At 40.2% G+C, this 24,637-nt stretch overlaps 2 protein-coding genes across 2 annotated transcripts in view; one reads left to right on the forward strand and one right to left on the reverse strand.

Moving 5' to 3' along the window:
- Positions 1-24,637, reverse strand: part of COL28A1 (collagen type XXVIII alpha 1 chain) — a 160,136-nt gene that overhangs the window by 59,496 nt on the left and 76,003 nt on the right. Inside the window, 4 exon segments of the mRNA XM_036862947.1 lie at positions 8,337-8,423; positions 10,380-10,448; positions 21,617-21,685; positions 21,956-22,024. Coding sequence (XP_036718842.1) covers positions 8,337-8,423; positions 10,380-10,448; positions 21,617-21,685; positions 21,956-22,024 — 294 coding nt within the window.
- The window catches only part of MIOS (meiosis regulator for oocyte development), a 158,499-nt gene continuing 141,156 nt past the window's right edge, over positions 7,295-24,637 (forward strand). Inside the window, exon 1 of the mRNA XM_036863838.1 lies at positions 7,295-7,420. The gene's annotated coding sequence lies outside the window, so the exon portion shown is untranslated. The remainder of the gene's footprint in view (positions 7,421-24,637) is intronic.

Consider the following 24,637-nt stretch of genomic DNA (forward strand, 5'->3'; position numbering starts at 1 on the left):
ATAATTTTGTTGCCTGTTTTTCTCTATTTCAATACTCTTTGCTCTTCTCTTGGTTTCCTAGGGCAGAGTGCACACCAGTTGGACCCATGATTCCCATTATGATAACGTGAGAAGCAGTTCTAAAGAATTATTGTTTGAAGACTTTTTCATAGGATGAAAGAGAGATTATTCTGGGGTTAGGTTGATCACCTGTCAGTCTGAGCCACCAACACCCATAGACTCCACAGTCTTTGCTTTGTTAGGGATTCTGTGAGTGATCTTGAACAGGTAACTTACCTCATTTCTCCTCACTTGTTATATTTAAAATAAGAAGTCATATCTGCAACTAGATAAGCAAAGACGCTGATAATAAAAAGCCAATAATTATAAAGTTCTTAAGATGTCTGTAAAAGCAATAAAAAGTTTAGATTACAGACCAGTTGGCCACTCACTGACTTGTCACAGAGGTTTGCGGTACAAAAGAGTATGTCGTTCAACCACCCAAACCGGAAAGGACTTGATAAGACTTTGAATGTGTGACTAGTATAGTGGTTATAACAGCTTCACCCCACAGCAGCTACGCATGCCAGCCCAGATCCTGCTGTAATTCCTAGCCTTATGCCTGGTGATTGATTTCAAAAGGTCACCAAGTCCAACCCCTGGCTTCAGACAGAACTGTGCTCAGGGAAAAAGAAGTACTTTTTATGCTTCTTTCTTTTAAAAAATTTTAGATTATCAAGAAAAAAGACCTCACAGTACATATCTCACCTCTCAAAGGGCCAACTTTACATCACAAGGTGCAAATAAAAATTTTGAGCGGCGTTTAATTTTGAAAGTGTTAAACTGATCTTTTTCCTCTCTCTGACATCTACCTTGACTTGATTACTACCCAACACATGATTATTTCAGGGAGGCCGCCTGGAGGAGTAGCTGTGAGCTACCTTGGTTCATGACTTAACATCTCTGTGCCCTAGTTTCCTAGAGCCTACCTCATAGGCTGGTGAGGCTTGCATAAGATAACACATGGAATTTAGAGAATATAAAAGCTCAGGCTCAAAGCTCTGAGCAGTAAAGATGTCTCTTACCTTGCTGAATAGAGAAGGGAAAACATATATACTAGTAACTTATTTCTAAACAAGCATTGAGAAGTGGGCAAAAGATAAAATACATTTTATAAATTTTCAACAGTGAAATTCATGGGCTATCAAGATGGTAGCAGCAACTAAGGGTAATTTATCCATGTCCTTTACTCAACTTGGTTTTATATGGACAATATCTGTTACAAGGATGAAAAGAAATACATATATAGTATTTACATCTTTGTATATTAGATAGATATGAACAGGTGGGCAGGAGGCAGGGAGGAAGGAAAGGGAGAGAAAAACAATCTAAAATGGCCGCATGCTCACATAATTATAAATTATGTAGTACTATAGCAAAATGACTAGTTTTAGCATATAACTGCTCAAATGAAATCTTTCATATAATTTTCTAACTTAAAAAAAGTTTTTTTAATATTCAGCATCAGCATATGGCATTAGATACTGTCTTATCCTTATTACCAAGTCTTTAGTCCTTTTGACTTTCCTTTCAAAATTGGGGAAACCATAGTAAACCTTGGGGCAGGATACAATACATACTTTGGAAAAAATGATTTAGAAATTAGTTTTTCCTTTTAGGTTCATAGTAGTGTAAGGAGTCTGGTAGATATCAAACAGACTTCTGTGATGGTCACTAGTCACTGAGAAGGTCCTTGTTCATGGTAACTAGACAGTAAATATAAGCTGGTAATGATGATTCAAGCCCCACTAAATTAAGAGCCTAACGTTTCCATTCCAATTCTGATTGGGGAAATAGGCTATTAAAAAGGCAAATTTTAATAATGCGATTAACAGAGGAAAATGCCATACCATATCCTCAGACTCAGAAATTCAAAAAAAGGATACCATCCTGTTTCCTAATTGGCTTGAAGAAATGAAAGCCCCTTGGCCCAGGAGGAAAATGAAAGCATGAACCAGTAAGTGAGATATACAAATGGGCTGAGAGCCAGCCTCAGTTAATAAATGCAAAACTTTCCCTGACCTATTCAACCTATAGTATAGAGAATATTATGGGATCAGTGCTTTTAGCTTGGTTTGTAACCCATGTAATTATTTTTAATTTGGTATAAAAAGTAGTAAAAGGTATAAAGTGTATGTATATGTATAGCTGATTCACTTTGTTATACAGCAGAAACTAACACACCATTGTAAAGCAATTATACTCCAATAAAGACGTTAAAAAAAAAAAGAAAAATAAATAAAAGGTATAAAGGTATGAAGATGACTTCAATGTCTGAAAATAGGTTTGTGGACTTTGATGACCAGAATCAATTTTAGCCACAGCCCTCCCCTGCCACAGGCATTTTGGCAGGTGTAATCCCAAAACAACAAACTATTCTAAGGTTTAAACTCTCAGGTGGTTCTGATGACTCCTTTCTACATAGAGGAATCATTATGGGAATTTGAAAATTACAATACAGGAAAGTATTAGAAGTTATTTCAAAGATGGTTTCTGGCATAAAGACACACAATCTATGTTATGCTGTCAACTATATACCTATTGTTTCAATTTAATTTCTAAGGTGTGCTCAGGTTGAATGCAGTGATCATACTATTACCAAGGGTGGTTTTGTTTTCTGTTTTTGATGCTGTTGTTAGATCGTGGTCAGGAGGAGGAAGGAAAACTTTAAATTGAAACACCAGAAACTCACCATATTAAAATATGTGCGTGTGTGTGTGTTGCTCCCTTAGTAATATTAATACCATCATCTGCATGGTTGTGAATTGAGAAGACTAGCAAAACTTCCCAATGTCAATGCATCTTAGCCTTTCTGCAGGTATTTGAAACTTAGAGTATATTGAACCCACCCCTGACTTTTTATAAGTGAGACTCTTTTTTCCCCTTAAGTCAGCTTTATTTCAATGAATAAATCATTTCTATTTGGCCTTTAGGGAGGGCAATTTCCCCTGCTGTAATAGGTCCACTCTAATCAAAAATCTAGTCATATGGATTCTGGAAACACTTTCAATGTGATCAGGTCACAGGTGGGAGCCAAATGGAAAGCTGGCAGACTCCCTGTGAGATTTCCACCTCAGCATGCTGACATCTGTCAAGCTTCAGCCTTTCTGGTAAAGGGACACCAGAAGGTGGCCCACATACCTGATGCAGTTAAAAGAGCACGTGGAATTTACAGAGCCACAGTTACTTAAATATAGTTGAAAAAACAAACAAAATAACTACCTAAGAAATGACATTAACCTTAAACATTGAGCCAAGAATCTTACAAAGTTCTGGGTTCTACTTTGCATTCCTAATCAGAGAGCTTTGGTGGGAGAAGCTGTTTTCTTTCTGGCTGTCCCTATGCAAGCTGGGCTGACTCACCCATCATCACACCCCTGCTGATTTCCAGTGCTACTGGCATCCCATGTAATCCCCTAGGACTCCAACCCTTCCCTTATTCTCCACCTGAGCCTAATCGCTGGCTTCTCTGTCTCCTGATATGAGGTTCATTGTATCAACTCTGCTTCCCTCCTCTGATGCCATCCCTGCCTCTCTCCAGCCTTTCGACCACAGCTCTCCTGCCAGGTTTCAGGTGTCCCTCATCCTTTGGCCCTGGCTCTGTCAAAGACAAGAATGAGCATTTCTTGTTTGTTTCCTGGTCTCACTAAACCCCAAGCTTGCTCTACTTCTTTGGCTGGTTGGTACTCAGCCTGTCTACTCAAGGCAATTTCTAAATTATCCAGTGGTACTTCTGATGCTGCTTGAAATAAGAAGATAGCAAGACTCTGAGGGTTTTTTTTTTTTTTTTTTGAAGATAGGATAAAAAGAATGATAAAGCTGAACCGACTCCTTGTAAGCCAGATCACTGTGCCCCACAGTATCAGGAGAGTGACAGGCATTCTGGAAGTTGCCATGGAGACCACTCTTGTTTTCTGTTTTCTTCTGGAAGCACCAACATACTTCAGAATAACATATAGCTTTTAAATTTCCATCTTTCCTGGAGCCAGGTTAAATTTTGCATGGCAATTGCCAGCTCTTTAACAAACCCCTGGTTCCCCTTCTTTCTGGTCACACAGTTAGACTACCTTTCCATGAGACTAGTTCTTGCCACTAAAACGTGGGCAGAGGTGATGTGTGTCACCTCTTGGCCAAGACCCTTAAGAATCAGGTGTGCCTCTTCCATACTCTCCCCTTTCTCCTTGCTGGGTGTAAGTGGTAAAGGGGCCCATCCAATGGAGGAAACATAAATGGAAGTTGAGGTTCTCTGAAATACTATGTGGAAGAAAATTGCCCACCAATTAGGAAGACTCCCATTGGCCTGCCATGTGAACAGAAACCTCTGTTGTGTTTGACCCATTATACATTTGGTGGTCTTTTTGGTACAGGGGCCAGGCCTACACTAATTAATGTAACCGATATTTTATGTTTTAGAGCATTACATCACATGGCTGTCAAAATTCTGGGCCTTCATTCTGGAAAATATAAGAGGGACTAGTAGAAAGGGAAGGGAAGCAAGAAGAAATTATAATGTGAATAACTATGAACATTGACTGCATATGTAACCATGTGTCAAACCTTGTTTTAGATACATTACACATACTGTCTCATTTAATTTCATTTATTCCTCATAACAACTTCAGAAAATAGTACTATTATTATCCTCACTATCATTATTCCTCAGATGTGGAAACTGAGGCAGAGGTGTAGTACTCAGGAAGCCGTGATTCAAATCTGTTGACTCCATAGCTCAGGCTCTGGTTGAGTATCCACTACTGTGTAATAGGCACTTTGTACAATTTTATCTTTACAACACCTTGTAAAATAGGCTTAATTATCCCCATTTTAAAGATGAGTACGTTTTAAGGTTCGACAAAGATAAATAAGGTGTCCAAGCTTACACAGCTAGACAGGTTCAGGCCGAGGTCCGAGTGGCTCTCAAGCTCATTCTCTTTCCATCAGATCATTAAGATCAGAATCTAGATCGAGGGGAGAGGTCATCGGGACTAAGTTTCCCTCCATTTCTGGGCCCCAGGATTCTCGGAAGTTGATCTGTTAGCTCTGTGACCATGGAACCACTGCAGTCATCACACTTTGTCAGCTTTGGAGACACTGGGATTTCTACCAGGTAGTGTTCACTGGATTCCCCCAGCACGTCATTGAGGCTGTTTGTTCACACTGGTAACAAACTGGCAAGGTCTGAAATATCAGTCAGCCCATCCTTTGCCACAGCCTAAACACAGGGAGCGTTTCCTCAGTCAGTAAGAGATCAGTCATGTTCAGGCCTAAACAGAGAATGGAAGCCAGTGTCATGGAAGCTCAGTTTTGTGGTGAATGAAGGGTTTATGCGTAGCAGGAGTCATGGTCCAGTCCACACATCTGCTTCAGAAACTCCTAAGGTAATGGAGGGCCATCAGGAATCCTATTCTTATAAGGACCTCCTGATCCTCTGAGAATGTCAGGGCTGATCAGGCCACAGGAACTGACTTGAACAAAGATGGAGAGAGGAAAACAGGCACAGCTCCTGAGTAGAAATGAAGGGGGGGGGGGTGGGGGGAGAAGCCATTTCTGTCTGTCCCCATACTTGGCTTTTTAACCTGGAAGACCCATCCTCTCTTTCCATCTCTCTTGGCCCTTCAAGGGCTAGTTGACACGTCAAGCAATCCCTCAAGACCAAGCCCCACCCCTTCTCCCTCCTGACTTAATCTGAGGATTACTGGCATATCTAGGGAAAATGGTCAGTGCTGGAGGCTCACGTGGGACAAGATGGTGGCATCATGTAACCTCCTGACCTATGCTGTGAACCTGAAAGGCCAAGGCCACCTTGGGACAAAAGAGCCACAGTCTTGCATTCATCCATACAATCAGTAGACATGTGTGGTTGAGAAGAAGCACTGAGGCCCCTGGAGGAGCTGGAGCTCCTCTGCAGCATGGAGCAGCTGGGCCACAGTGGGGACTGCAGAGCAATGGCAAGTCTTGTCTAAATACCTGCCCGATCATGTCACCCTGCTCTTTCAGTTGCCCTTAGGATTAAGACCACTCATTACTGTGGCCTACAGGACCCTACAGGGCTCTTGCCTACCCCTGTAACCCAATTCATTTCCCTGTGCCACCCCTCCATACGCTCTGAAGCTCAAAAAGTGATTATTTTATGTCTAACCCCATGAGGACAGAATTCACATCTTTTTACTCATTGTTTTATGATGCACTTAGCCTATTTCCCTGACATAGGTAGTGCTCAGTCAGTATTGGTTGGTTTGTTGGTTGGTCGGTCGGTTGGTTGGCTGAATGAATAACTGACTGAAAAGTCAATATTCTAGCAATGAAGTTAGGTCAGTGCTAGAGCAAATCACTTCTGTGATTGCAGCCCAAGCCCTTATTTTCCCCATGGTTGGGATGGCATAGAGAGACGGGGTACAAGTCGGGCCCTGATGTTAAAGGTTAACAACAAAGGCGTCCATCAAAGTCTCACCAACAGACATAGCAATTAAAGCAAGTTTCACTGATTCAAATGGATTTTAGAAAGGGGTGTGAAATAAATTCAACAAATGAACATAAGAAATGAAATTTCACTAAATATGTAGTGTTAAAATGACTCGGAGGAACACCACCAATTCGATTTTTCAGTTGCCTCCCTTTTGCAGTGATGGCACAAGCCAGGGTCAGACCAACGAGGTAGGCATCCTAAGGGAAATACTTCTGCCCTGTTGCCAACAGGATGCCAGGATGTCTGGAGAGGTTTTGTGAGGCAGTATGGTCAAGGCTCACTGCCCGGTAACATCGGGCCACTACCCTCCGTGGAGGAAAGGTTATCTCATTTCTGATAGGACTGGATACGTGGCAGTTTTCATTTTGGTTCTTTCCTTATTATGGTAGATTTCCCACCATAGTTTCACTCAGGAGGGACTTTGAACATGGCATAACCTGGAGGGCATAAGGAAGGGCAGAGTTGGTAAGGATTAATTAAGTGCAGCCCAAGAGGCCCCTATGTAAATAAGGAAATAGTTCCCAGATAACAAAGGGAGAAAGCTGGCACAGCATTTAACTAGGTAGTGATAATGAACTCACAGCACATGTGAACTGAGCTTGGTGACCAGCCAGTGGTCAATTATGGGTTCATTGCTAAAGCAAACTTATAAATACAAAACTATCTTTTAACTGTAGAATTGAAAGATTAAGTACAAAAGATGCTGCTACAAGGAAGCAGGTTTTTGCTGTATTTTCCTGTGCTTGTTCACTATCAGCAGTATTAACTGGACTTTTCTTTGATACTCAGCCTGAAAGATGAACAACTGTTATGTAAAAGACCTGCAGTGGAAGCCCTAGACTCTGCGTGATAGATTGGAAGATTGATCACAGATTCAATGAGTTTTGCTCTTGACAAAGCTCACTCTTAACACAGGTAGGTGGTTTAATTTCAACACAGCATTTTCACATTTATTATCTTCAGCTCCTACTGTCTCCTGCCTACTAAGAAATTCTGCTATCTGAAAAAGAGTTTATTTTGAATGCTTCCACTTTTTTAGAGCCAATACCAATTAGCCAGGAGGGAATTATTTTTGAAGCTTAACCATAGAAGTTTATTTGGGGGGAAACAAATAGAATGAGAGGGAGACAGTAACAAAACAAAAAATAAATAAACCATATTAGAAGTAGAAGAGGGAATTGTTTGAAGTTACACAGCAGACTGTAGATGCCAAATTTTGTCTACTGAGACAGGGGAGACCCTGGGAGTCCCATCTTGATAGATAGGCTTGTCGCGGCTGAGACAGAAATCAAGCAGAATGGATGGTTGTGAACTCAGGTAGCACAGAGTCAGGGTTCTAACCTGGATGCTCAGGAGAATCATGTGGGGGGCTTTTATACCCACGGTACTCAAGCTCTACCCCCAGAGATTCAGCTTTCCTTCTTCTGGGGTAGGGCAGCAGCATTATTCAAAAGCTCCCCGGGTGAATCCATTGTGAGCTAAAACTGGGAACTTGGGAAGCCCTGGGCAAAGAACGGAGGCTACAGGTGAGGAAGCTAAGGGAGACAGAGCACATGTGGTGGGGCAAAGACTCTCCGTTCAGCTCAGAAACTGGCGGAACAGTAAACCACTGTACCCGTTCAGTTTTTCTTCAAGCTACTTAGGTAATGTTTAGCGTTTGTGAAGCTATTGGACTTACACCATGTTTCCACTTTTGGATGATGCCTCTGAAAACTGCTAAGCTTACATTAAGTCTATTTCATAATAGTCGTATTTTGTATTATCCACAACCTCTTCTCCCCATAGCCCTAGTGAATTGAGAGGCGACCCTGGCACACTCCTGTTCACTTACTTTGATTCCTTGTAATCCATAGCCAGGGGGGCCAGGAGGGCCAGGAGGGCCAGGCAAGCCTGGCAAGCCTTTCTGCCCAGTATTACCCTGTTAGAAGACAGAGAGAAATCGGAGAGAAGGTTAAGGAGATTTAGAAAGAAACCACAGACTACTGCTCTCAGCTACATTCTCACTTCAGTCTGATGAAGACCTACATCCACGCTGCCCATATTGATATAAAGTAGTGTTTTCACAAAAATTTTAAGCCACAGAATCCTTTGCAAAAATTTTACATGTAATCCAGCTGTAAAGAGATAAGGCAGAGCTGCTTGGCATAAGCAGAAGCGTTGGACCCGTAGCCTCGTCTGCTTGGGCTCCTCCAAGCTGCTCTACCGTCAACCCCTAGAACACCAGGGGTTCGAAGACCACTCACACATAATTCTATGTAGACTTTACTGTGTTACTCCATTTCAATATGGCGTATTAATTCACAGGGGTTGCAGTTAAAGATTCAGCTATTGATGTGGATCAGAGTTGAATTTTTAAGAAAATATGTAAATGAAGCAAAATGTGCATCATTTCCCAGTATATGTTCCTTACAGCTTAAGTTGACCCCATGTTTCTTGAGGAAAGACTTCTGTGGTCAAATAAGATTGGAAAATGTTCTATACCACGGTATGAATATATTAAAGCCTCTAAGAAGTCCCACAATAGAAAGATTAGTTTAACTTTGTTTATCCCAGAAGTTCCCAAATTAACATTTTGATGAAACAAACTTTGAGAAATCCTGAGTTAATAAAAGTTACTGTATAAGTCAGTCTTTTTCTTTCCAATATGGGAAAAAGCTTTATTTTTTTCTGATTGTAAGAGAAACTCATAGGAAAAAAAAAAAGTAGAAAAAGAAATAAAAATGACAATGAAGAAAAAAAATAGACCCATCATTGCATCACCCAGTGATAACAACTACTAACATCTTGGAGGGATCTTTTTTCCATATAAAGGGATCTGTAAGGTTAAGAAATAGTCCACTGTCAAAATGGAGTTGATGGACAAAAATGGATAAACTAAGAATCTTGGTAATTCTAGGATCCTCAGTCAAATCTTTGACTCATAAAGCCCTTTCCCTTTCCTCTCTGATAATAGGATTCTAATTCACTTCTGTGCATTTTGGGTGTAAATATACGTGTTTGACATTTGAATTTGTGATGGGTGGCTCGCTGAAACCTGTTTTCCCTATGAACATGCCTGATACTTCTTTACCTTCCTTTTTGAACAAATCAAAGGAATATTTGTTAAGCAAATGAATGAACAATTGAAACAGGGCTCCTCAACCTCAGCATAATTAACATTCTGAGCTGGATAATTCTTCATTATGGGAGGCTGTCCTGTGCATTGTAGGGTGTTGTTCGGCAGCATCCTTGGCGTCTACCCACTAGATGCCAGTAGCACTCCTTCCCCAGTGTGACATAACAACCCAAAATGATTCCAGACACTGCCAGATGTCCCCCTGGGGTGGAAAGGGGAGGACAAAATCTTCCTCATTGAGAAACACTGGATTAAAAGAATAAAAGGATAAATAATCACCAAATTGGAGGCGACAAAAGGAAGAGAAATAGAAATGAGAGCAAAGGGAGCCAAAGGAAGTTCCTCTCACCTTCCACGGGGACAATAAATTAGGCCCTTGCATTGGGGACACAGTGGACTACGTGCACACACACAATAGATCCATCAGCTGGTGTCCTGTTAAAAGGCGACCCGAGGCACCTCTGGCCAAAGTAAACACGTGCTTCTGAATGATGGCACAGCCTCTAAGGAACCTGGGAATATTTTGAGCACTTTGCAATCACTTTTTAAAAAGACATTAACTTTCTAATTTCTTTGGGGGAAGCGAATGGCTTTATAAACCTAAATGTTCTATTTTACTGAAAGTTCACGTGATATGAGAAAATAAGACTCTTCATCAACAATCAAGAAAAAGCTAAGTCAGCATCAGAATGAGCACTTCCTATGCATCGTCATGGGTGGTACCTGACCCTCACCCAGAGCACAGACCTGAGGACTCACCTTTGGCCCTTGGGTTCCTATGCCCCGAGGCCCAGGGAGGCCTGGAGGGCCTCTGACACCAGGCTCTCCCTGAAAACACACAATAAATGACAAGTTATTGATTAAAAAAACCTTTATGTTGTATAATATTTCATATAAAATTTCATATTTCATATTAAAATATTTCATGTGTATTTTCATATTCAGAAATATATTTTAAAATCCCAAACCCTTGAATTTGACTAAGATGATAATTGAGCCCTTTTCTTCCATCTCACTTTTCTATACTTGGTCAAGGGAGTGTTATCCCTCTTTGTTTTGATTTCTTATTGCCATTTATCAAGCCAACTGATACGGGTTCATTTCAGAGCAATAAAGTCCATTAAATTCTTGGCAACCTTAATATATACTTTTCGGAACTCCCTTCTCAGGAATTTGGAAAAGTAATTACTGCCATTGTGAAGAGAGGGAGAAAGAAGAGACAAGAATAAAAAACAAGCGTTAAAAGATATAACCCTCTCCTGAACTGGTTGCTCTCATGTTTTTATGTGACTTGGGTTAGGGATTGGCTTTAGGATACTCCTGCCCCTAGAGTGGTTATGACAGCAGGGTGGGTTCTCTAAAGGCTTTTAGATTCGCCAACGCATGACAGTTCCATAATAGGCAACTATCACCAGAAAGGTGGTGGGACCTGATTGGCATGGGTCAGGCCCTGTGGTTAGACCTAATTGAGACGGGAATGATGGGAAGAAGCAGAGAAATGAAAATCTCTTTATTAACCACCTTCTGTGTCCCCAACACTGTGCTCTGCATGTTCATATATGAGACTTGATATAATTTAGTATTCACAAGAATCCTGTATGACAATGACTAACTTACCTAACTTCTCTGAACCTCTGTAAATTCATCAGATACATAGAAAATCATATCTACCTTTCATGGAGATGACAGTGGGGGCAGACAAAGAATGCCATGCTTCTGCCACCATGTCTAGCACAGAGAAGGTGCTTGGTAAATCTCAACTCCCCACCCCACCTGGTTTTTTACAGAGGGGACTAAAGTTTGCCCAAAGCTGCACAGCTATTGAGAGGCAGGGCTAGGAGGATGTGGAGAAATAGGAACCCTTGTGTGTTGCTGGTACAGCCACTTTGGAAAAGAGTTTGGCAGTTTCTTAAAAAGTTCAACATAATTTTACCATTTGATCAAGTAATTTCACTCCTAGGTATACACCCAAAGAAAATGAAAACATATGTCCACACAGAGACTTACATATGAATGCTCTTAGCAGAATTATTCATAATAGCTCAAACCTGGGAACAACCAAAATGTCCATCAGCCGCTAAATGGATAGACAAAATGTGGTATATTCCGCAATAAAAAGGAATGAACTATAGCTACATGCTACAACATGGGTGAACCTCAAAAACTATTCTTAATGAAAGAAATCAAACATTTGAGACTACATATTGTTTGAGTCCATGTACATGAAATGTCCAGAAAAGGCAAATCGATAGAGACAGAAAGTAAGTCATTGGTTGCCTGGGGCCAGGAATAGGAATTAAGAAGGGGGATTAACTGTAAATGGGCACGAGGGACCTTGTTGGGGGGATGAAAATGTCCTAAAACTGATTTGTGTTGATGGCTGTACAACGTGGTAAATGTACTAAAAAAAAAAATCATTGAATTCTACACTTAAAATAGGTGAATTCTATGATAAGTAAAATATGCCTCAATAAAGTTATAAAGAAAAAAAAAAGGCCAGAACCAAGCTTTGAACCTAGACTCCCAAGCTCTTAGGCCTAGGTTCTGTTTTGTCCATGTCCTGTTAGGAGCTAAGTAGCTTATATCAATAGCTTTCAACAGTGCAAAAATCATAAATGATAAGAAATGATTAAATTGTTTACGTAGAAAAAAATCCCATCTTTTATTTAGCTTTGCTTTCTACTTCCAAACCCTAAAATACTTCTAGAGAAAACAAGACCTTTAAAAATGGGGAAAACCTTTAAACTTTATTACTGAGTTAATTATTTTAATCTCTACTTCATAATTATGTATTCCCTTTTGCTTGCAGGCCACTGTTATGATTCTGGTTTTCTCTATCCATCTCTTCCACTTAATACTTAGCTGCTTTTGAGACCACAGGTGCTAATTATCTCTTTAACACCTCTCTCCTTCTGACTGCCAAATTTTAGTGACCCCAAGTTTCTCCCAGCTTAAATGATCACTCCTATCATCAAGAGTTCCAAGTAGAGAACATGAACTTGTCCTATATTATATACATTTCTGTTATCTCTTCTTTCTTGAGTACTTCTGAGGTACCTTTAAAAGGAGTATCTATAAATTCACCAGGTGAGGGTCTCCAATTATACCTTACTGTTTCACACACTTGCTCCATTTTCTCTCTTATTCAGTTCCCCCAACCGTCACCCTTCAGGAGTGTCTAAAGGCTAAATGCAATAGAATAGCTGCCTCTGTGGACACCTTATTGCCCTCTGTATATTTGAACCTTGGCCAGTGAGCTTTAAGGGTGTGATCCATGTCAACTGTGGTACTGCAGTGTCTACTTCAAACAAGCTATCCATCCTTTTCTATGTAATTGTTGACATATAACTATGTTTTACCTATCACAGTTGTCTTTTGTAATCTCTTGATCTATGTAAATATAACCTGATATATGCTTTTATGAATCTGATAGACTTTAAACCAAGACTTATCTTAACACATTCTGCAAGTGTTAGAGTTGGTCAGTAACAGGTTTTAGGGTGGTTCCTTGGTGTTTATGGATCATACTTTTCAGTAGATGGGAATATCAAGCCCTTAATGAGCTGTGTAAGTCCACACAGATAGTGTCCCTCCACTATGGTGGGTTCTTGAAAATGTATAGTGTCTTTTGTTCCATGGGCCATGCATCCATGCTAGACCACAACAAGGTGAATGAGCACAAGAGGACCGTGGTCAGGACTCATTTCATCCCTTGATAACTCTGGTTGTGCTACAGTGCAGCACCAATGGTACCTAAGAGGTGCATTTACTATGATATTTTCAGATATGTAGTTTTATTGTCTGTGGATAGAGTGACATTCACAAATAGGATTTTACAACAGGTACTTGCATAGCTGGACTTTGCTTCCCACGCAGGATCTAAGGTTATTGGAGCCTGCAGAGGGAGCCCTTGCATTAGGAGATAATGAAAAGACCTGAAAGCAAATTCTGGAGTTGCCATTTTTAACTTTGTCCATCAATTTCATAAAACCAGAAGTCTTATAAATCCTACCCCTACCCTCTCATCTCCACTCCCTCAAAAAAAGAATTACTATTTAGATTGCCTACAGCTTCCTCTTGGCCCACAAAAGGGATTCTGGATGGGAGATACTCCTTTCAATTTCATAGAAAATGGCCAAGTTTAGGACTTTCTGCAGTGCTTGCATATATGAAATTAGCAAATGATTCAGTAAAGGTTTTACCTAGACCATAACCCTGCAGTGTGGTTAGTTTCAACCTCATTAAAATCATACATAATCTTACGATGGCCCAATCATTCATTGAACATTTTACATTTTAAAAGAAAGAAAAGAAGAAAAAGAAAGCAAAGGCACTATCACATGCATTCATTTTCTCTTTGGCAAATATTTGCTTTGGTTAATATGAAAATGATTATAATTAATTTTTAATAAAAGAACTCATAATTAACATTTATTTTTTATCATGTGGCAGGAATATTTTAGCCATTATCTTATCTGAACTTCTTAATATCAACTTACTGCATTTTATACATAAGGAAACTGAGGCCTAAGAGGATACATGATTTGCCAAAAACCATGCAGCTGGAAGCAATTCAAACCCAGGTCTGACTCCAGAGTCCGTTTCCCAGCTTGGCGTTGGCTGGAGCTAGATGCAAGGTGATAACTTCTCCCCAGACTTGTTTCCAGCTGCCATTTAATGCAAAGACCATGGCTATGTGGCTGTGAAAGTCCTTTTCCTACATTGAGTCAATCACACTCTCTCAAAAAGAAGAAAGAAAACATCCTGATTGTAAGATTCCCAAGAGGCCCACACAACCTACGCAAGTACCCAGCTGTCTAAGGCTTCCCTTTCCCTTTGCCTCTATTGCCATTCCTCAGTTTTGTGGTTTTCCCCGATGTTTCAATTGGTTTCATTCCAGATCTCCTAGCTACACAAATTCTTACTCTCTTTTTATCCATACTGCAAATATACTTCATTTGGCATAGTAATGCATACCCCGACTACTACTACTACTACTACTACTACTACTACTACTACTTTAGTGTGTCAGAATTCATAAAAATGTTTTGTAGACATTATTCCATTCACTTCGCAGAATAACCCTTTGATGTAGGCTTATTATCCCAAGCCACAGATGAGGAGGCTAAGTCTGAGGGAGATTAAATGACTTGCTGAGGTTACAGAGCTAATAAGTGGTAAAGGTTTCAAGTGGACCAGTGATAAGGAAATAGTTTGTTATACATTTTATGTTTTATTTATTTATTTATTTATTTATTTATTTATTTTTGGCTGTGTTGGGTCTTCGTTTCTGTGCGAGGGCTTTCTCTAGTTGTGGCAAGCGGGGGCCACTCTTCATCGCGGTGCGCAGGCCTCTCACTATCGTGGCCTCTCTTGTTGCGGAGCACAGGCTCCAGACACGCAGGCTCAGTAACTGTGGCTCACGGGCCTAGTTGCTCCGTGGCATGTGGGATCTTCCCAGACCAGGGCTCAAACCTGTGTCCCCTGCATTGGCAGGCAGATTCTCAACCACTGCGCCACCAGGGAAGACCCCCTTTTATGTTTTATAAGCTTTAAATATAATATTTGAGAAGATAGTACTCTTAGAGACAAGACAGCCCGTTAGACTTTCTCCCCCTACATATATTAATAAAGCTTTAATCACTGTTTCTCCCTTTGTTTGTGCCAGTTAAGTCTCTGTCACTCTATGAGAGGGCTGTGGAAGCAGGTTACAGTTGTTCTAAAAGTGATTTCATGCTTTTCTACTTTGGGACAATAAAAAACAAATTGAATTCACTGTGAAAAGAATTAGCCTCTCAAGGATTTCCCCCAAAAAATGTTACTCTGAAGAGTCCACTAAATGATGAAACCAAGGAATGACTGAGTTTTAAAATAAGGTAGAAGAAGTCAAAGTGATGATTAGCAGTTGCTTAATGTTTCTTTCTGGCTTTTAAATAAAATTAAGGTATAACTACTAAGGCTCCAACTACCACAAATATAAGCACCACTCTGGAATGAATTATGTAACGAGTATATGTAACGGTTTGGTGACTCCTGAATACCTCAATTGTGGTTGCCAGGATGTCAATGAAAATTTTAGAGGCCTTCTTCTAAGCTTATGGACAGACAACCCAGATATTGATAATGTGTATTAATTATAGACTGGCCATTGTCATACAACTCAGTTGCTTTTCACTGACACCCTTTAAGATGAAAAGGGAGACAGTAACAATTACCAGCACACTTCTCAGGGGGATGGGGAAACAAGAAGGTGCCAGAAAACCAAAACTCAAGTCACTATAACATTTCCTTTAGTGTATTTTCCCAGCTTTAAATTTCAAAATATTTAAAATAATTTCAATTCTTCAAATCAATTTCTCTCCTAGAACTTTAATATTTACCCCAAAGCAACAGTATCTTAAATGATAACTTAAAAACTTGCTTTAGGATTTGGGAGGATTTGTTGTTGATTGCTTCTTCCTTTTCTCAAAATCAACTCATCAAAGATGAGCAAATGATTCTCCTGTACCAAGAATCTCACTGGAAAGGGACACTCTTTCTTATTTAGTTGAGTTAGAAACCTCAAAAATAGAAACGTTGACAGCGCCCTTAATGTCAGGGAGAAGAGAAGGCTCTCTTGTACGGATATTCAATATAATTTTCCACTGGGGGAAAGTTCCTCCAGTCTGCATGATTAAAAATAAAAATGTGTTGATGGTGACGTGGGTGTTGAATGATAAGAGGATTTAGTGTGCATTCTTAAGGCTGAAGGGAAGGTATGTATGTACTCCGGGGAAGAGAAATGCAGAGCTAGGAAAACAGCAAGGAGAAATGAAAGCAATACTGAAAATTATAAGGTAGACTACATTCCAGCTCTGATTTCAGAGATCATGCATGCAACTGAGTTGGGGAGTAACCTTGAAAAGTCACCTAGTCAAGTGACCTTTTCTGGCATCTGAAGGTCCAATTGCCTGGTATTTAAACTTGATATGGCTCTGGCTTTAATTAGTCCTCTTTTCAAGCTGATTGTCTGTCCTTCCTGTAGCAATTTTGCAGTCATATTATAAAAGGTGGGTTTCTTCAACTCCAATTTGGAATCATGGACCCTCAACTTTACTAGCATTAAGTCTGTATCCTAGGCCAGCCCTCCTTGTCAGACACAGTTCAAAATGGAGTTCCTTGTCCAGTCCATGTCTGCCAGTGGAATCCACAAATTCCTAATGCATCTCTGCGTGAATCGCTCCTCTGTTCCACCACTGCCTCTTGGTGGTGTGCACATATGTGAGCCATTGCAGAGAACAGAGGGGCGATTCAGATGCTGGGAACATTTTTAGAATAATGATACTCAGTGGAATTTCACATAGACTTCCATTTTAATTTATGAATTTGGGTCACCTTTGTCAAATAAAGCATGTATTTATAATATTCAAACATTTAAAGCTTTTGGAAAATGTTTAACTCTTTGGGTTTTAGGTTTATGCTTCTGCTTAATGTTTACATAATTTGTTTTGACAATGGAAAAACTAGAATGGAAAGAGAAACAATCTAACTGTACACTAAACAGTGCCGAGGTAGTTGGAAAATGGACAGTATTGAAGACTGAGCATCTGTAGATCAGGACAAGTCATTCTACCTGCTCTGATTTATTCATGCACTTAGTTTTTCATTCATTCATCCATATTTATAGAGTCCCTCTCACACTGAACACAATATAGTATCAACACTGTTTATATTGTAAAGGGACAAGTTGCTCAACCTCTCTGGCTCTTGATTTCCTTATCTATAAAATAAGAGAGTTGTTAAAAATGCCATGAGCTTCTGGAAATATTTAGGTAACATATAATATTTAGGTCGTATACAATCATGATAACAACAACAACAACCCAACAAGCCTTTTCTGCCCAGACTTTATTCCAACCACTTTATGGTTAAAAGATCCCTTGAGGGCTCCAAAGCCAGGTTAAGGTTCCTCTTTGCAAGAATTGGCCTAAGCTCAACTGCCCCAAAGCTTTGGGGAAGGCCTTGGCTTTCTCTGTGATGAACTAGCACACTGATGGGGGCTGAAAGAGCTGAGAGAGGTGCCTGGCAAGATGCTCCTGCCCTTCTGGAGCTCAGGAGAGCCACTCCTTGTGGTCCTCGTCCAGGAGGCCAAGAACAAACTCTCACCCTCAGAGATGTCAGTGAATCAGCCCTGGGGTGATTCACTAGCCTATGGGGGTGAAACTACGGAAGCAAAGAATTATCTGGGCTTCTCAAAGGGAGATGAGATTTATATAATGATGGTCCCCAAATCACAAAGGGTCCTTCTAGTGTTTCTGGGCCCAGTAGAGAAATGGCAGCAGTGTTAGGTAGAATCTTTGAGCTTGCCCTCCCCACCATCATGCAGACAGTTTGGGTCTAGGGTTCAGGGAACTGGATGAGCGCTTCCAACTTAGCAAAAAGACCCCGAATTGTCAGTTCCTCTTTCTGGCATGTTTCCAAAGTAGATTTTAGGGACTTCCCTGGTGGTCCAGTGGTTAAGACTCCACACTTCCCCTGCAGGGGGCATGGGTTCCATCCCTGGTCAGGGAACTAAGATCCCGCATGCCTTGTGGTGCAGCCAAAAAAAAAAAAAAAAAAAAAAAAAAAAGTGGATTTTAAAACTGTATCTACTATCTCCTTGGAAATTGTAGTTTTTACAAGAATTTTAGAAATCTCTCAGAAGCCCTTGTCAAAATTTGGATTACATTCATTCAAGGGAAGTGTATAGAGAAGTACTATAACCACTGATGTCATAATGGAATTCTTCCACTTGGAAAAAAGCCATGGAGTGCCACAAGGGTGCAAGATGTCAGGGACTGCTTTTTATATGTTTTGAAACATAGAAGCTTTGATTCTAATGTCTGTGTCAAATGCTAAACACATGTGACCTTAACTAAATATCGCAAAACCCACCATAAATTAATCGTCAACCTTAATGGTTTCCTCATTTCAAAACACATTTGTTTTGTAAGTTAATGCCCTAAGGCCAACATTTTAAGGTGACAACACAGAATTTAAATAAGAAACATGTCTGATATATATGTCTATACAATTACACACACATGCGTGTGCATGCACACAAACCCACACATTTCCATGCACTTACAATTTCCCTGCCATTTTAAGAAAAAATGGAAGGAGAGGAATTTTGCACACATTTGAGTCCTGTGCTTTTGCTACCATTGGCAACCTTAGGTTTTTTGAGAGTCTCACCTCCACTTTACCAAACCAAAAGGACAAAGTTAAGTGGAATTAGACTTTTCCAAATATTTCCCTTTCTTTACCAGCTTCTGTTGGGCTGTGTGTGCTTGTGTGTGTGTGTGTATGTCCAAAAGTTTTCTTCAGGAAAAAAAAAATGAAAAAGGGCCCATAAAGTCTCTAAGCCTTCTATAAAAGAAGAGAGGTGATTCTGGAAGTTATTCAAAGCTGGTGTTTGCTTTTGGAATTGCCTTTATTTTCAAGTTCATGATCCACAGGTTCTTTGATTCTAAGACTAGCTTGCACTCTTGACATCTCCTTCCAGGGCTAGAGAGGGCCAGGGTAATGCATTTTCCCAGCATCCACAGGAAGGGGCGACAGAGAGAAGGAGAAGGCAGCGGGATGGAGGCAGGTCCTCGCCTGAGTTCCCATCTCCCCTCAGTACACGTGGGCTGGAGGTTACTGCTTCCACTCAGCCTCCTGTGTGAGTTAGCAGAGGGAATGTGAGTTTCGCTTAAGACATCTTCTGGCAACATGCCGTTAACAACAACAGAAAATAGGCAGGATAAAATTTTGAAAGAACATTTTTTTTTTCCTGTGATTTTTCCCCTTAAAATGTGTATGAAAAAAATACAAGTGACTTTTAGAGGGAAATGATAAATGAACTCATTTAGTAAATGTTTAGTCTGCATGTTAAATAACCTGACATGGTGGAACATGCACAAGAGTCAAATTTTTAAGTGCTCACTATCTGTGCTTCAGTGCCCGTCTTTATTATTACTGCTAAACGTAAAGCAGTAACGCAATGGTATAATTTAATATAATACAATGTATACTTATATAAAATATTTATAATAATCTACTCTGTGGAAATGTAAATGGTTACATGCTTCCATTGGAATACAAATGCATTCCAGTATATTTAACACATGCCTTATTTTGAATAGGAATAAGCTTCTAGTTCCATAACTAAAGGAATGTTTAGTGTAAAAACAAAAGTTTTTACCAATGTTTTGCTCAGCAGAAAGTAATGCGGTTTACATATTGAAGTTCCTCTTTCTATTTTTAAATTTTAACATTTTGACAGATACTTTGCCTTAAAGAATAAATATAGATAAAGAATATTTCAATATGCAAATTCAAATGAGGATCAGATTCAGTCCTGAGTCAGACAAGCCAGAACCTTGACAAAAGCACCTAGGGTGTCTGTCCTCAGCACAGCCTACTCAGCACTTTTAGACACGTCTCCCTGACTTTCCTGATTACCCTAACACACAGAGATGGGCAGGAATCAAGATCTCCTTTAGAGATGAATTGAGTGCCATGGGTCTCCAGTCTTTCATTCTACCTGGGAGAGGCCAAAAGGGTACTTGCCCCACTGTACAGAAGCAGTATCAAGGTGTCAACACTCCCAAATGCTGGGGCAGAGGCCAAAAGCTCAAGACAAAAAGTTGACATTAGGCCCTTACAACCTCTTTCTCTAATGACCTGGAAGCATTTGAAAAACTAAGTGAGTAGGTATATTTCTAAGGAGAATTTCACTCTGTAGGGTAACACTGATCATTCATTTTCCATTCATTCAACATGTTATAGAGTTCCTACTGGGTAGCACATCTAGTTCTGGTACCAAGAATTTAGTACGACAAAGAGCCGGCCTGCAGGAAAATTTATACTCTTGTGAAGTATGCAGAGCAGTAAATAAGCAAGATGATTTCAGAAATGCTGCGTGCTGTGGAGGAAACACACTGGGGGACGTGACAGCGATGGGGGTGGGGAGAGGATTGCCTTTTGTATGGCGGACAGGGAGGCAAGATTTGAGACCTGAAGAAGGAGCTATCCTGACAAAGGCAAGGTCTGGAAGCAGGAATGAGCTGAAGGAGGGCAGGCCAGTGTGGTTAGAGGTAGGCAGCAAGGGAGCAAGGGGCCGGAGTGGCAGCCAAGTTGTGAAGGGCCCCGGAGGCCATGGAAGGTGCTTGGAGTTTGTTCTCTGTACAAAGAGAAGCCATTAGAGAGTTTTTTTGAGAAGGAAAGAGATGTGATCTGATTTATGGTTTTAAAAGATCAATTTGCCTGCTAGGTAATAGAAGGGCAGAGGTGGAAGAGGGAAGACCAGTGAAGAGGTTTGAATAGCCCAGGTGAGAGATAATGGTGGGCTGCCTGATGGAAGCAGCAGGAGAAAAGCAGCCAGAAGCAAGATATACCTTGAAGGTAGAACTGATGGGATTTACCATAGGACTACACGGGGAGGGAAGAGAGGGAAAGGAAGGACCAAGAATGACTCAGGTATCATGGCAGGAGCAAAGGGTGCTCGGTAGCACCATTTCCAGGCTTATGGAGTGAAAATCCAAGGCTTTATTTTGGATGTTAGGTTAGAGTTGTCTGTGAGAAATCTCGGAGGAGATGTATGGTAAGAAACTAGACGTGTGAAAGCAGGGCTTAGAGGAGGGAAGATAGAAACCTGGAGGCCATCAGTGTGCAGATAGTGGTTAAAGCCATGGTATTGAATGAGAGCACTTAGGCAGGGGCGTGGCCAGAGAGGGGAGGGATCTGAACCAAAGTCTGTTCTTGGTACAGGAAGACCAGGCAGCAAAGGAATGTGAGGGTTGCTACCAAAAACCATAAAGTTAATCTACATGTTCAAGTGAGTACAAGGCCCAGGAAGTCCATAGCTGAGGAAAAATCACTTGATCAATTCTGTAGATGCTTCTCCTCTTCTATCACGTCTGATAAAGATTTTCACCTTTACCAAACTAAAGGTACATTTTTAAAAGCTACTGTTACCTACTTTAAAGGCTTACCTTTGCTCCAGTGTCTCCCACTCCACGTAAACCCCTTGGTCCAGGGGGTCCTGGTAATCCTTGAGGGCCCTGAGATGACATAATAAGGGGGCGAGGAAGCAACCTTGTTGTGTGCAGTGTTCAGGAAGGAAGGAAGGAAGGAAGGGAGGAAAGGAAAGGAAAGGAAGGAGGGAGAAAGAAAAAAAGGAAAAGAAAAGAAAAGGGAGGAAGGGAGAGAGAGAGGGAGGAAAGGAGAGGGGTAGGGATGAAAGGAAGGGAAGGAAAGGGAAGGGAGGAAGGAGGAAAGGAGGAAAAGAGGGAGGGAGGAAGGACGGAAATAAAAGCAATGTCCACACTTACAGCCACACCAGGATAGCTGTCACCTTTGAGTCCTGGAGCGCCCACTGGTCCCCGAGGGCCTTGGGCACCCTGGGTAAATTCCAACACCAGGAGATGTCATAAGACTAAACTATGAAACACCTGGCAAAACTTAAGCACGAAACCAACTCAACATGCCAAAGGTGGATTTGATAAGTGCAAAGGAATGGTTTGAAAAATTTTAGAAGGAAATATGGCAACTCCTTATCTCCTCATAAGTCTTACCCATGGAATGAGTGTAGGGAATATATATGAACCATTACAAAGTCCTCTATAGGAAACACACTTCATGGGCATTAGAAAAGGGTTGGTTGCTGATATTTTAATTTTAAAAATTACCAATTTTTAATGCATCATAAATCAGGAAGTATAAAATGAGAAAATTTAGTAAGCATCATGTGAGAAGAGTAGAGAAGAATATGTAGTAAAAGTTTAAGTATAAAATAAGATACTGTAGGTTACCTATTATTATATTACATCTATTATCTTCCTCAATGGGGCCCAAATTAGGTGAGGAATAAATAAGCTCAAATAAAAATTAAAAACAGATTAATCTTCAAAGAACACTTTATAAAAGAATAGGACATAGAGTTTGTGGTTCATATCCTGAGACCTAGGAAAAAGTTATAAATACTGCTTTACCGTGATGACCTTGGGCATCACAAACTTTTAGTAGCAACTACTGACCTCCTATATAGAGGACAGGGAAGGAGAATTGTTGCCTTTTGAACATTAGAGTTCTCTGTACAAATCGAACTCGGAGAAATTTCTGGCTAAATTAAAATGGAGAAAAAGAAAAAAAGAGGAAGACTCTTACCAGAGAAGATTTATTAATTGTAAGTCTACTACGCTTAAATTTAAAACATTTCTATTTATACCACATTCCGTTCTGTTGCTGTGATAACTCTTACAATGGCCTTTGTCAATACACGTCAATTATTTTGATAAAGAGCTGTTCACGTTTTTAAATATTTATGTTTTTCCACATTAGGAGGAAGCTCTACTAACAGACAGACCTTTGTTTTCCAAGATTGGAAGAAGTATCAGGATTCTTAATATTTGTATTATGTGCAAGCAAACGCTGAAATCAAACCGCCATTATTCCAAGCCAAAGGGTTGCCCAAAATCTAACTCCCCAAAACTGCTCCTGATTCTACTCCTATGAATGAAGGATTGGGAAAAAAAATTCTTCAAGCCATTTAAGCAATACGAAAGTTAAATTGATTTTGAAAATCATGAATGCAATAGCTATTATTTCCTATTAAAACAAAGAGACTGGCTTTATGTGGTTAACGTTCTTAAGAATGATCTTCAGAAAACATGTGGCCACTTATAAACACTTAAGGTACAATTTATCATCAACAAAAACCCAAGGTGATCTCTTAAAGTTGTATGACAGAGAAAAAACAAATTGTTCTGGAGAGGTGAATTTTGGTGTATTCCCCACTAAGGAAATGGTCACTTCTCAGAAGCAATTTATTATACTATTCCAATTATGTTCAAGGTTAAAATGCTAAACATTTTCTATGGGACAGGTCCCAAAATAAGATGCCCATTTCTCTGCATGCTTACACAGGGAGCAGGCCAGCAACAAAACGAAGCAGTAACTGCTTCCTGGTTAAGTTGAAAGAAAAAAATTGGAAACAAAATTCACTTTCAGTTTTCATTTCTAAGTTCCAAGCCTATAACAGATTATCAGCAGCTGTTATTGTTTATCCTCTGGCACCCAGAGTGGGGGGAAAGCCACTGAAACATTCATCGTTTTTGAACATTTTTTTTCCTAGGGATTTTTGTCCTCTCTCCTACAAAAATTTCGGTTAGCTTCTTACTTCTAATGTTAATGGGGGTGGGGAAAGGGCAGTGTTCTCGCTCAGATTTTTATTTTGGACGCCTCACAGTATTTCTATGGATGGAATTTTGCCACTTGGTCTTTCTGCACTGGATTCAAGAAAATGTCCTGCAGAATGATTCACTTGGAAGTGTCTCTCTCATTCAACAGAAATTAGGGTAGAAATCTTAATCAGGTGTTTCGAAATGGGCTTTAAAAAAAATCTGGGAGGTCCCTGAAGTGATACACAAAACTGAATTTAACGTGCCAAAACTTTGATCAGACATTTAACCCTCCAAGAGCTTAAAAACCAATGCATTAGGGAAGAATGGCAGAAAGAGTATCGTTAGAGGCCAAGGGATTAGAAAATTGATTGAAGAGGCAAATAACTTTAAATACTATCACCAACGACGCCTAATAATGATCAGTAGAAAACAGGTGGAGCTTTTAAACCCCGGCTGCACATTTAATTAGATTTTATTTCTATTGTAAAGAATAGTATAAGGAGAGAGAAGTAACTTTAAATCACAGACCTAGGAATACACAGATTCAGGAAGTTATCAAACAATATGAAAAATGTCACCCAAATGTTCTTGATTGAGGTTATATCTGTAGTTTTAGCATTAGGAAATTTGGAATATTTTCCTTGAGTCATACATAACTTGGTTTTCCGTAGAATTTTTACATATCTTGGGTTCCTATGTGCCTCAGAGTCTGGGGAGAAGGATGACCATCTTGTTCTGGTTTGCCCAGGACATCCTCTGTTTTAGCTCGAAAATGCCACATCCCGGAAACCTCTTCTGTCTCAAATAAGCCAGAAGATCATCACTCTAGGA

The sequence above is a fragment of the Balaenoptera musculus genome, chromosome 9 (assembly GCF_009873245.2).
Source record: "Balaenoptera musculus isolate JJ_BM4_2016_0621 chromosome 9, mBalMus1.pri.v3, whole genome shotgun sequence".
Lineage (NCBI taxonomy): Eukaryota > Metazoa > Chordata > Mammalia > Artiodactyla > Balaenopteridae > Balaenoptera > Balaenoptera musculus.